A 12,656-nucleotide genomic window follows, 5' to 3' on the forward strand; every position below is an offset into this window, starting at 1 on the left:
TCGTATCCCCGGCAGCATCCAGGCCTCCCCAGCATGTGGCAGAAGCTCACTGGATATTCAACCGAAGGAAGAACTTGTGGAGCTGCCAGCCCTGCATTCTGCACGGACTTCCCCTACCTCACTCAGAGCTGTGCTAAAGTGTCACCTCCTCACAGAAGTCTGCCCTGATCGCTCTAGCTAACATGTAGCTCCTTCCTCCATCACCCTCTATCCCTTCGCCCAGTGTTTATTTTTTTGTAGCACCTATCCATCCCTGACCCTGTATCTATGAGTTTATTGTCTGCCTCTCCTACTCCATGAAAGCAGGACTTTGTGTCCCTAGCTCTATCCCCGGAGCCTGGAACAGAGTCTGATACATAGATGCCCAAGAAATATTTGAGTGAGAAAAAGAAACGAAAGAGGCTCAGAGGTTCAAGATACTTTGAGCAGAGGTCTCTGAAGGTAGCAAGAAGAGGACAAGAGGTCTGGTCTGGGGGGTGTGGCAGAGCGATGGCCGAGGGATGAACTGGGCTGGTTGAGCTTGAGAGTCCTTCTCAACCCTTAGAGTCTAAGGGTCCAGGAGCCTCCGATTCCATCGTTTTCTGATTCTATGATCTCAGCTCCCTAGAATCAAGCAACAGTTCCATCATTCATTCCATGATTCCATGGCTCCTCCGGGCAGCCTCAGGCTAAGGGATCTTATTACTGAACTGACTCACTGCCCGGCCAAACAACAAGGTACCCAAACTCTCGAAGACCACACAGACCTCACGAGCAGTCACACAGCAGCATCTCACCTTCCTGAGACAGGGGCTCTGTCTTCTCTAGAGCTGAGAGGAGGCTGATGCACAAGCAGTGGAGGAAACTGGAGCACACCTGGTTCAGGGCTGAGTGACTGAGAGGGGGAATCCAAAGAGAGAATGAGAGAGACGGCACTGCCCCCACCGTGCACTGGAGCGCCGCCGCTCTGTGCCGGAACCCAGTGAGCCCCTAACCGTGGCCCTGGGAGCGGTCTGGAGGTGGCGGTGACAAGGAAATGTGGAACCTGCTGCCCTGCGCTGTAACTTAGGCACTTGGCCCATACAGGCATTGACTAAAAATTTCTGAAAAGTAAATCAAGGGAGGCTACTAAGTTCCAATTTCATAAACCATAGAAACAAAAAAGTGCTCCTTGGTCAGGAAAGGGCTGGGCAGTACTAGAAAGAGAGGAAGCTGCTGAACCCAAGACGGGTTCTCAAGGAGAAACACAAACATCCGAAAGTGTGACTTGGCATCCAGAGGGACCCCCTTGTTTTCTCCCGAATACTGCGTGTTCTGTTCAGACACACGAAAGGAGAGCTGGATACTGCACTGAGGTCACCTCGTGGGCAGGAGACAGCGACAAATGGAGCCTGCCAAGTGCACGCAGGGGCAGTTAGCAAACCATAAATGCGAAGGTAAAGAAAGCTGCTCTGGAAGCCTAACAAGACAGACTGAGGCGGCAACCTCTCTACAGCGTCTTCTCTGGAATTGCTGGGCTGGTGGCAACCAGACCCTTACCCTCAAAGGGTCTTAGTTCCCCCATTTGTAAAGCGAGGAGTTATATAAATGACCTCTAAAAACCCTTCCAGTTTTGATGGGATAGGTACCCATCCAATTATCACATGGAAGGAGAGCCCTTACCAGAACCAGATTAAATAAAAGTGGTGTGTCACTGGTGGTTGAGTAACTCTGACACCGTGTCAACAACTCCCACCCCCACCAGGGGCCTATGACTAGATCAGTCAGAAATTTCCACTTGTCTAGTCAAGGAGGATGCTGGCTCCTTGGCCACTGAGCTTGCCTGGGACCACACGTACCTCAGGCCACTGCAGAACCTGGCCTTCAGTTCCAGAGTCAGTCGTATGAAGGATGAGGCAGCTTGGGAGAAGTGGGAGGAAAGCAGAGAACGGTTTAAACCAAACGCCCTCAGAGCCTCCCGAATCTGGGCGGTACCGAAGAGAACTAGTTTCGAAGTCATGCAGACCAGGGTTCAGATTTTGCTCCATCACTATCTAGTACTGCGACTCTGAAGCACCTGTGTAACTGCTCTGAAAGTCAGTTTTGTATCTCGCTGGCTGTGAAACTGAGACAAAAGCAGAATTTTAAACAGGGAGAAGAACATCAGCAGCTCCTACAGCGCCAGCTCCAGTGTTGGGGATAATCTGTATTCTGTCCCGGGGCTAAAGCATATAGCAAGGACTTAATCTCTCCAAGTTTCACAGCGACTTCCTGGGACAGCAGTTTAACCCATGACTCCCCCTGGGAGGGGGCGCCCAGCTTGACTGCCGGAAGGGCCCCTTCTGGCCCAGTCTCTCAGGGACCCAGCGTTTCCCCACCCCCTACTCCAGGTCTCTGCCCAACACTTGGCCAGCGGTGCCTGCTTTCCTCTTCTCTCCTGCAAGCTGGGCCCCTGATCCTGTTCTATCTGGCTTCATGCTGCACAGATCTCCCCACACAGCCTTTCTCCACAGCCCTTGGTCTCCACTGCTGCCATCCAGAGATTTACACATCTCAGAGTGACAATGATAAGAGGCAAGCATAACAAGGATTAAGAAAATATGCCCTAGCCCTGACTGGTATGGCTCAGTTGGTTGGGCATCATCCTGCAAAGGGAAATGTTGCCGGTTCAATTCCCAGCCAGGGCACGTGCCTGGGGTGCAGGTTTGGTCCCCAGATAAGAGGCAACTGCTTGATGTATTTTTCTCTCTCTCACGTCGATGTTTCCTTTTTCCCCTCCCTTCCCTCTTCCTAAAAATAAATAAATAAAATCTTAAAAAAAAAAGAAAAAGAAAAGGAGCTCTAGAGCCATCCTCCAAGTTTGAATCCTGGGCATGCCACTTCTGGTGTGACCTTGGGCAAGTTACTCAACCTCTCTGAGCTTCAGTGTGCTCGTCAGTAGAATGAGGATAATCACAGTACATGTCTCCTGGGGCTTCTCTGAGAACTAAAATAATTAATGCATGTAAAGCACTTAAAACGGTGTCTTACCCATAGTAAACATTTAATAAATGTTAGTTATTAATTATTCCTTTCTCTTCCCCTTTCCATTTCTGGCTATTCCTGCTGCCATCCTCACCATCACTACCACTGTCTAAGGAAGATAAGGGAGACTCTGCCTCTGATTCCTGGGCTTATTCTGCAGATTCGAGTATTTACAGGGTGAAAACTGGAGAAGTGAGAAAGGAAGGTTTACACCGTAGAGAAGAAAAAGAACTAATGAAAGACAGAAACAAACAGATGCCAGACAGCCTAGAGAAGGATACAGGAGTCAGGAGCTGCTTGGGTTCAGTTCTAGAAAGGCACCTCGGTGCTGAGCGGGAAAGCCGCCTTCACACTACTGCTACCGTTCCCCTGGAAGGCACCTGCAAGTGTGCGGGGCTGTCTCTCAGCTGTCACGTGACTGGGGGTCCTCCTGGCATTCAGGGCTCAGGTGTAAAAGATGCTCAGCATCTTGTGAGGTCTGAGGGAACGAGGAGTATAACAGTAATATGGAAAGAGGTGTGTCATGGGCTTTGAACCAGAAACTCCTGGACACTTTCAGAGAATTATTAATATATTTGAGAACTGCTTTGAAAGACTTTGCTTCTGGATGACATTTCCTTCTACTCAACACTGGGCAGAGTGGGTTTTGATTCTGAACAAATACGTACATTTCCTACCCACAGGTCATGCTCTTTGGGTATCTGAGCAGCTGCCTAAGGTGCCTGCCTCCCTCCCAGCTGCCACACTGGCTTGCTGCCTACCGAGTTTCTTGGAGAACTTCTCTTTCATGTGGGGAACGATGAAAAAGAGGCTGTGCAGAATCGAGAGGAAAACTTCCATCAAGGGCGGGTGAGTGGCCTGCTCCAAGTGCCTCTGCAAAGAGCCAGGGGAAGAGCACAGTCCGTCAGGAGTGAGCCTCTGGAAAGACAAATCATTAGCAAAACTGGAGTCAAATCTAAAACTGTAGACTAAACCTTTTCATTGGAAGGAAACCGAAAGTCACAAGCCTACATCCAAAGTTTATGATCACTTAATAGTGTGTATAAGATACTTCACCTTTCCGGGCTTCTGTATCGAAAAGGGTAAAACAGGAGTAACAACTAGTCTACCTCCCAGAAACAGATGAGATCTGATGTGTGAGAAGTACATTCTAAATGCTAATGCAGAGTGACACCCATGTTCCTATTACTATAGCCATAGTAATAATAACAGTTTACAAACTGCCTTCACATCCATTTTTCATGTGATCTGTGCACAGGGTCATGAGACAGCCTGATGTAGCAGACAGAGCTCTGGATTTAGAGAAGAGAGACTTAGGTTCTAGCTCAAGCTCTGCACAAAGTTGCTCTGTGCCCTTGGGTTACTCTCCGCCCTCCCTCCCCTGGCCCCCCCAGCCCCATCATTCTTCTCAGTGTCTCAATTCTCTATCTGTAAAGAAGATCTGGGACCTCAGAGACATGGTTCTTAAAGATTTTGTTTGGTTTTTAACCAAGTTTTTTTTTTAACTTGGAAAATAAACAATGTGTACAATACAGAAAAGTAGAAAGCAAAAATAAAGATTCTATGATTTAGTTCTAGATCTTGCTCTAAAATCTTGCTCTAAGGAAAATTGCTCTAAGATCTTGCTCTAACACTTTAGAAGTCTGGGAGGAAGGCAGAGCAGATGAGGACCTCCACACGAATTGCCCAAGTGTTGCTGCCTGCGTGTGCCGGTCAGGGCCGCAACCCAAGGCTCCTGACAGTCCCCAGCCTGCAGACCCTGGCACACTGGCTCACATCCTCTTCAAGGAAAAGAGGTTCTCTTCAGAACCTGATGGTTCTGCCTCCCTGCTGCCACCTACTGTTCCCAGGTGTCCATCCCTACTAACGGCATGTCATCAAAGGCTCACAGGATGTCCACACCTCAAACGGGACAGGACTCACTCAGTATCAGCTGGACAGTCAACAGCCCTGGACCAGATCTTCCTGACATCTCCATCTTAAGTCGGCTCAAACCGAAGCTCCTCCAGAGTGGCCCTCTCTCATTTTACAGAACACGTATATGTGTTTCTTAATTATTGTGGATCACAGACATTCACTGCCGCTCTTTACCATGCACAAGGGGACATGTGTTCAAATCTCAGTAACATCATGCACTTGCCTTATAGCCACAGGAAATGACAATATCATCTTTAAATTGGGGAAATTGTAGCATCCGTCTCACAGGGTCATTAGGGTGATCAAATTAGGTAATGACTATAAACATTACCAACTTTCCCCCATCTATTAGTGTCACAATGAAATACTGTACTTTGCTTTTAAAACCAAAGGCGAAGCGGCCGCGAGAACAACGCTGCCGAGAAGCTCCGCAGGCCCGGCTAAGCAGCAGTCACTGCCTCGCGTCTCCAGGCCCGGCTCCCTTTCTCCTTCTCCCCCCACAAGCTTCCTTCCGTCCCTGGCTCAGGGGAACCCACCATCACCATGGGGATACAGAAGGAGTCACAGGCACTGAGAAGAAATTCTGAGAAGGCCTCCAAGGTGTCTTCCTTCTCAGCACTGGGAGCTGTGAATGGATTCTCCTGGGCCGAAGGGTCGTTCTGGAATTCCACGGCCAACCTGAGGAATCAACGTGTGAGTTCATCCACTACCTCCTGTGGAACATGAAGGTTAGAAGTGTCCTCCTAGAGGAATGCCTGAGCTCAGGATCCAGGGAAAGTACCCCTACCAGCAGCCTGAGAGAAAACTCAAGAGGCCTCAACAAAGGAGGGCCTGGTCCTTGGCTACATCTCTGGCTTCATGCTCCCTACCCCCTCTCTCACAATAGATGACTCTTCCACCCTACTTCAGGTACTTCCCCGGACATACCACCCTGTCTGCTGCTCCACAACTCTTTGCCTTTACATATGCTGTTCTCTCTACCTGGAATGCCTCCCAGGGATCTGTGACGACAATGAATTTCATGTATATATATACAAAATAGTCTCTTCCCCAAGAGACTGTGAGCTCCTTGTGGAGCTAACCTGACTCACCTTTCTACTTCCACTACCTAGCCCCAAGCCTAGCACACAGTGGATATAAAAAACACTAGAAATGCCAACTGAATTAATCCAACAAGTATTCAGTGAACACCTACTGGGCTAGGTGATTTGGGAAGAGGAACAAAGCTGAATGAAACAAAACCTCGTAACACAGTAACACAAACATCACGACAGGGAATCTCTAGAAACCTCCTGCTCTAGCTCTGTGTCCTCAGACCCCCACACACACCCTCCACACTCACACTTACCCCCAGCCCCACCCAGCCAAAGTCCTCTCACTAGGCAGCAAAGCATCAGAAATCAAGTGTTGCGTCTAGCGCTGTGTCCTTTGTCTGAGTCCTTTCCGAGCCCCGCCCTCCGTACTCCTCTTCAGGCCACAGAGGGCACCTCACCTGCAGGCGTTTCTAAACCCCTCCAGAGTGCTCAGGAGAAACTTGCCCCTTCGAAGAATGGCTTTCTCCAAATCTCTAGAGCAGGCGTGACCCTGAGGTGCGGACAGATAGGAACCTGTTGGTCAAGTGCCACCCCGCGTCCCAGGCTGTGCAGATCTCCTCCTCTCACACTGGGGCCCGGCCGTCCCACACACCTAACACTTCCCAGGGGAACTCGGTTATCTCCTCAGGCATCCAGCCACCTACCAGGTCCTTCAGAAAGTGGTAGAAGGGGGAACCTTAACCATCTGTTTGCCCGTGAGCCCCAGGACTGGCTCTTCTTCTATCATATGCAGAAAGCTGCCAAGGCTGGTGGCATTGGCCAAACTGGCTGTAATGCCCACATTAGTTGCTTTAAAACACACAAAAATCTCCGCCCCATCAGGTGTGAAGAACTTAATTTCCAAAGTTAATCCTCAAAGGCATAATTATTATTCACAATAACAGTACCTTTACTGATATTTTTAAGTCCATGGACATTTAAAAGTCCACAGCTCGCCCTTGCTGGTGTGGCTCAGTGGATTGAGCACCGACCTGCGGACCTCACTGGTTCAGTTCCCAGTCAGGGCACATGCCTGGGTTCTAGGCCAGGCTAGAGGCAACCGATCGATGTTTCTCTCCCTTTCTATCTCCCTCCCATACCCTCCCCCTAAAAATAAATAAATAAAAATCTTTTTTTTAAAGCCAACAATTCAACATATTGCAGATTGGTCAGATTCTTTCTCAGATTCTAGTAAATCCAGTCTCCACTAATTTTGTGAGCATGTTTATCATACCTACTTGAATAATATAAAAGATAAAGCACGTAGTAGGCTTGGGTACAAACACCCTGGGATTTACCATCCAAAATCAGGTATTTGCTACTTTTGAACTTTAGAGAAAAGTTATTTAACCCTGTGGCTTCAGTTTCCTAATCTGTAAAATAAAAATAGCAATTATTAAGCCTCACAGCTCTGTAGGTGGCGGGGTGGGGGACATATTGTAGGTATATGGGCATGAGGAAAAGTTATGAAGTGCATACAAAGGTAAGGGTAAGGTGGTTATCTTCTAAAAACACATTACAGTATGATATCCGACTGCAGCTCACTGACCAGGGACCGCCTGCTCGGCGGGGTCCGGGAGAAATCGGCACACCAGTTCAGCATGACTTCCAGCAAGGCCCGCAGCTCCCTGTACTGCACGGGCGGAGCACTCTGATGGTCCTTCCTGCACCCAGAGAGACAAAGGCAGGCTTAGGGCGACAGAAGGGTGCGCCAAGATATCCTCAGGTTCTCGGGCAGTGGGGGCCAATGGGGCTGACCAGAGCACAGGTCCAGGATGTGCTCTGATAAAAACCCCTGCCCCAGCGCTTACCTAGCTGCATGGCTTTGTGCACATTCCTCATCCTCTCTAACCCTCAGTTTCCTCTCCTGTTAACTGAGACTTACTAGCACTCTCCTCATAGGACTATTGTGTAATCAAATCTAATCAGATCATGTATGCCAAGCACTTAGCAGCACGCTTAGTAGAGAGTAAGTCTTCATAAATGACAGCCATGACTATTATTGTTGTTGCTAAGAACACAGTGGGTTTCCTCACCGAGAAGGCCCTGCTGGTGAAAGTACTGTCCAGGACTGAAAGTGCATCAAGAGATATACTAGGGCCTCTGTTCTCAAATGCATGATAAGCTCTCAGTGGAGAAGAGGGATCAGATTTGTCCTCTGTTATCTTGCTGAGGAAAAACCGGATCAGCAGGTAAGCGTTATCAGGACCTAGATTTTATTTCAACATAAGAATTTCCTATGGGTCACACTCTGTAGAGGTAGAGGGACTATCTAGGAAGGCGTGAGCTCCCTCCTCTTGGAGATTATAAGCAGAGACTGAGAACTACTTTTGGAGAGTCAGTCATTGTGAGTGTGGGGTAAATGTGAAAAGTAACACGGAGGGTCCATCTGAACCCTCATATTCTATGGACTCAGGGAAGGCAAGGGTCATTGACTAGTCTAATCGTGAGCCCCAAGAAGCCAAGGACCAGTTCCACCTTTTCACTTTACCTCAACAGAGCTAGATGCATTGTAAATTGATGCTTAAAAGAAATGTTAAATGAGTGAATTCGTCCTTTGCAGGGTATAAGGTAGCAGTAATGGTTTCCTAGGGATGCTATAATAAATTATCACCAACTGTGTGGCTTAAAACAACAGACGTTTATTGTCCCCTAGTTCTGGGGGACACAAGTTTTGAAATCAAGGGGTTGGCCCCCTCTAAAGGCTCTAGGAAGAATCCTGCCTTGCCTCATTGCCTGATACCTTGTCAGACATCACAGAGTCCTCAGCTGCAGCAGTATCCCAGCCAGTGAGCTCTTCTGGCTTACTGGCCAAACCTGTCCAGAAAGATGGAAAAATTTTCCCATCTTGACCCTAGGTTCTCTTAGTCTCACCATCCGTTTTAACACCCTTCATTCTATACTGACTACCTATTAGTAACAAGGCAAATATATAGCAGGAAAAAATTCCCATGGCCCCTGATCTCTTGAAGATTATGTTATAGTGGCAGGAGGTGGAGGGACAAAAAACAAACAAACAAGTGAGTAAACAAGAACTACCAAGTGTTTGATAGGTGCTATAGCAGCCTAACCAGGGAAGTTAGGGAAGGATGCTCTGAATGAGACTTGAATGGCAGAAAGAAGTCAATCATGCAAAGATTTAAGGGAAGAGTATTTTAGGCAGAAGGAACAATTAGTAGAAAGGAAGTGGGAGGAAAGTCTAGACTAAAACAAAAGACTGAGATTTTTTTTATAGATTTTATTTATTTATTTTTTAGAGAGGGAAGGGAGGGAGAAAGAGAGAAACATCAATGTGTGGTTGCTGGGGGCCGTGGCCTGCAACCCAGGCATGTACCCTGACTGGGAATCGAACCTGCGACACTTTGGTTCGAAGCCCGCACTCAATCCACTGAGCTATGCCAGCCAGGGCCAAGGCTGAGATTTTTTAAAAAACTACTGGTACATCCATGAAATAAATGCAGAATAAAAGTGCTATTTAAAACATTCAGAGAATTGAAAAGAACTCTTCCAAATGAAAAATATGAAAGCAGAATACTCAGTTTTCCTGGGTCTCTCCCATGCATACAGGAGGTATGTATGTTTCTAAACTTTGTTTTTCTCCTGCTAGTCTGTCTCATGTCAATTGATTAGACCAGCCAAAAAACCCTTAAAAAGCAGAGTAAAATTTTTCTTCTAACAGTTTTGGCCAGTATGCCAGAAGAACGCACTGGCTGGGATACTGCTAGCTACCGGGAACCGCTGCAGCTGAGAATTCTGTGGTATCTGACACAATGTTTCCAAGAGGAAAAAAGCGTGCCTATTACTCATATTAGTGAACTTTGACGGGAAGAGATAGGTGCATCTCTGGAGTTAATCGTTACTGTGTTCAAAAGGTTTAGAGAACATTGACTAAGGGGGCATTTTCTGATTGATGAAAAATAGTGCAGTTATTCTCAACTACCCCTGCTGGAAGGTTATGCAGTGTATTTGTAGCATGCAGTATATTATGAAATGTATAATAAAAATTTTTTAAATTTTATTTATTTTTAGAGAGGGGAGGGAGGGAGAGAGAGAGAGAGAGAAACATCAATGTGCGGTTGCTGGGGGCCATGGCCTGCAACCCAAGCATGTGCCCCGACTGGGAATCGAACTTGCGATACTTTGGTTCGCAGCCCAAGCTCAATCCACTGAGCTATGCCAGCCAGAGCTGCATAATAAAAATTTTAAAGTAAAAATTAAAAAAATATGAAAGCAGAAATAAAACACTCAATAGAAGAATTGAAACAGAAAGTCAAGAAAATCTCCCAGAAACTAGTTCATAATGACAAAAAGATGAAAAGCTGTCGTAAAACAGAGAACATGAGATGACCCATCCAGGACGTCCAACATCTGAGTGGCAGTTCCAAAAAGAGAGAACAGGGTAAAAGGAAGAAAAAAACCAAGGAAATTTGCCTGACGAGCAGCCCCCCCAGCCGCCCTGGGCCCTGACCCGGCCCTCAGGTACGCACGGAGGCGGGGAGCCGGGGAGCTCAGCCTGCCCCGGCCTCTCACCTCAGAAAGGCAGAGGCGGCCTTCACGGCCTCGGTGGCCACCTCCAGCACGGGGCTGCTCACTGCCTCCTGGAGGGCACGGCTGGCATCGCGGCACACGGCCGAGCTGGTGAACAGCTGGATCTCCTCCGGCTGCCTGAGGAGCAGCAAATGCAGAGCAGGTCAGCGAACTCTCTCACCCCACGGGGAACCAATGCCGCACTCTTCCCTCTCCAGGCTGGCCCCCACAGGCCTGCCGCCCCACCCCGCTCACCGAGTCAGGATCTCGGCGAGGAGCAGCACGCCCTGCTTGTGCAGCTCCGTGTTGTTCATCCTCAGGCTCCCCTGTAGGCTCCTCACCACCGACTCGATCCCTACTCAACACAACACAGCGGAGGCAGGGATCGGGGCTTAGTGGTTCCTGCAGTGCCCACCCGGGAGAGGCGAGAGGCTCCGCACAGCGCAGATTTGCCAGCGGCCCCTCATGGAGGGGCCGAGACAAGGTTGGGCTGGTGGCACAAGGCCGCGAGGTCTAGAGGGCAGGCCCTTCTCGGACTTATCCCTGTCTCCCGGAAACCCAGCGCAGGCCCTGGCACTCGACTATTTAGTGAATACCTACTGACTGGGCTGCACCTCCTCCACTAGACGTTCCTATTCCTCCTCGAACAATCACACTGGTCTCCGCTTCTCCAGGAAGCCTTGCCTGACCCACTCGGGCAGAGCTGTGGGCCTTCCCCAAGCTCCCGCACCTCCTGTTCTTGCCTCCAGCAGAGCCCTAATTGGCTCGTTTGTGTTTCTCTCCCTTTCCAGAGGGCAGGGACCACGTTATACGTATCTCTAAATATCCAGGTCTCAGCCTGGTGCCTGGCACAGAGTAGGGACACAGAGTAAAAATGAATGACTGAATGTGCTCAGACTAAAAATCCGTACGTGATATAAACAGTCCCCGACAAGTGCTTCCTTACTTCACCAGGAAGGAAGAGAAGGGATAGTTTCAAAAAATTTGAAAGGATGAATCAGCAAAACTTAGGGACTCAGATGGACAGATATGTGGAACACAGGAAAGGACTGAATCCAAGGTTGACTCAAGTTGTTCTTAAGGTGAAATAGGAATTTATTTAGTGGCTAACAGGAGTGTCCCTCTCTTGAAACGTATAGATACACACACGCTTCTGCTAATCAGTGAAGAGCAGAACTGTTTCCATGTGGATGGATCAGGTAATGAGTTTGGCCTGCCGGAAGTGACCAGAACCAGCACGCCCCTCCCAGTGCAGGTCAGCCCTTCACCACTGCTGTGGCCACCCAACTTCCAAGTGCTGTCCACCCAACCCAGAGCCGGCACAGGACTCACTACCAACCGTACACCGTGTGGCACTTGGAAAACAAGAGTGGTTCCTCCGCCAGAAGCATCAAGCAGTTGTAGCTGGACCAGATAAGCACTTCGCTGGAAGAGGAAAGATGCTCAAAGAGGAACTCTGGCCGAGGAGAGGGAAAGAAAACAATAAACGCCAGCTGTGTAATCACGATCCCTCCACTAACAGGGCCTGGGATTTATTCAGCATCTCACACCTGTTACGTCTTCTCTTCACACACCCTCTGTCTCCATGAGACGTGATACTAATTCACCGGCAAACCTGAAAAATGCCCTCAGGGTCATGGTCTAGCCTCACTTGTTAACAGATGGGGAAACTGAGACCCAGAGAGAGGTATTATGAGTGGTAGAGGCGGGGCTAGAACTCAGATCCCCTAATTCTCAGGATGGGCAAGCAGCGTGATGCAGAGAAAAGTGGTGAAAACCAGAGAGGCTGATTTTACTACCCTTGTCGATTTAAAGCAGCTATTTCCCTTCTTTGACCCTCAGATTCTTTATCCATAAAATAGAAAAAATAAGAATCTAAATGTGGCAACAAGGCACCTTAGGGAATATTTCCTGGCTCATAACAAGCCCTTGAGAAATATTAATTCCCTTTGCCCCCCGGTCCATGGGTCTTTCCACCATCTCACACTAGGTGTTTACTCCTAGATGGTCAAACAAATGACAAAGATCAGTAACAAATTTCTCAAGGTCATATAGGAAATCTGTAGCTAGAGAATTCAGACGTCATGAGGCCTACTTTCCAGATTCTGTCATGTACAACTGAACCTGCCACCAACCCATCCCCCCAGTATGCATTAT

The 12,656-nt window shown here is 48.4% G+C and overlaps 1 protein-coding gene across 1 annotated transcript in view; it reads right to left on the reverse strand.

Moving 5' to 3' along the window:
- The window catches only part of MEI1 (meiotic double-stranded break formation protein 1), a 58,294-nt gene that overhangs the window by 33,164 nt on the left and 12,474 nt on the right, over window positions 1–12,656 (reverse strand). The window contains exons 9-17 of the mRNA XM_045835009.1: window positions 11,839–11,955; window positions 10,755–10,854; window positions 10,503–10,637; window positions 7,522–7,636; window positions 6,392–6,483; window positions 5,436–5,577; window positions 3,744–3,855; window positions 1,818–1,878; window positions 777–874 (exon numbers count right to left, since the gene is read on the reverse strand). Coding sequence (XP_045690965.1) covers window positions 777–874; window positions 1,818–1,878; window positions 3,744–3,855; window positions 5,436–5,577; window positions 6,392–6,483; window positions 7,522–7,636; window positions 10,503–10,637; window positions 10,755–10,854; window positions 11,839–11,955 — 972 coding nt within the window. The remainder of the gene's footprint in view (window positions 1–776; window positions 875–1,817; window positions 1,879–3,743; window positions 3,856–5,435; window positions 5,578–6,391; window positions 6,484–7,521; window positions 7,637–10,502; window positions 10,638–10,754; window positions 10,855–11,838; window positions 11,956–12,656) is intronic.

Source organism: Phyllostomus hastatus, unplaced genomic scaffold, assembly GCF_019186645.2.
Source record: "Phyllostomus hastatus isolate PE091 unplaced genomic scaffold, TTU_PhHast_1.1 phas_contig_198, whole genome shotgun sequence".
Taxonomy (NCBI): domain Eukaryota; kingdom Metazoa; phylum Chordata; class Mammalia; order Chiroptera; family Phyllostomidae; genus Phyllostomus; species Phyllostomus hastatus.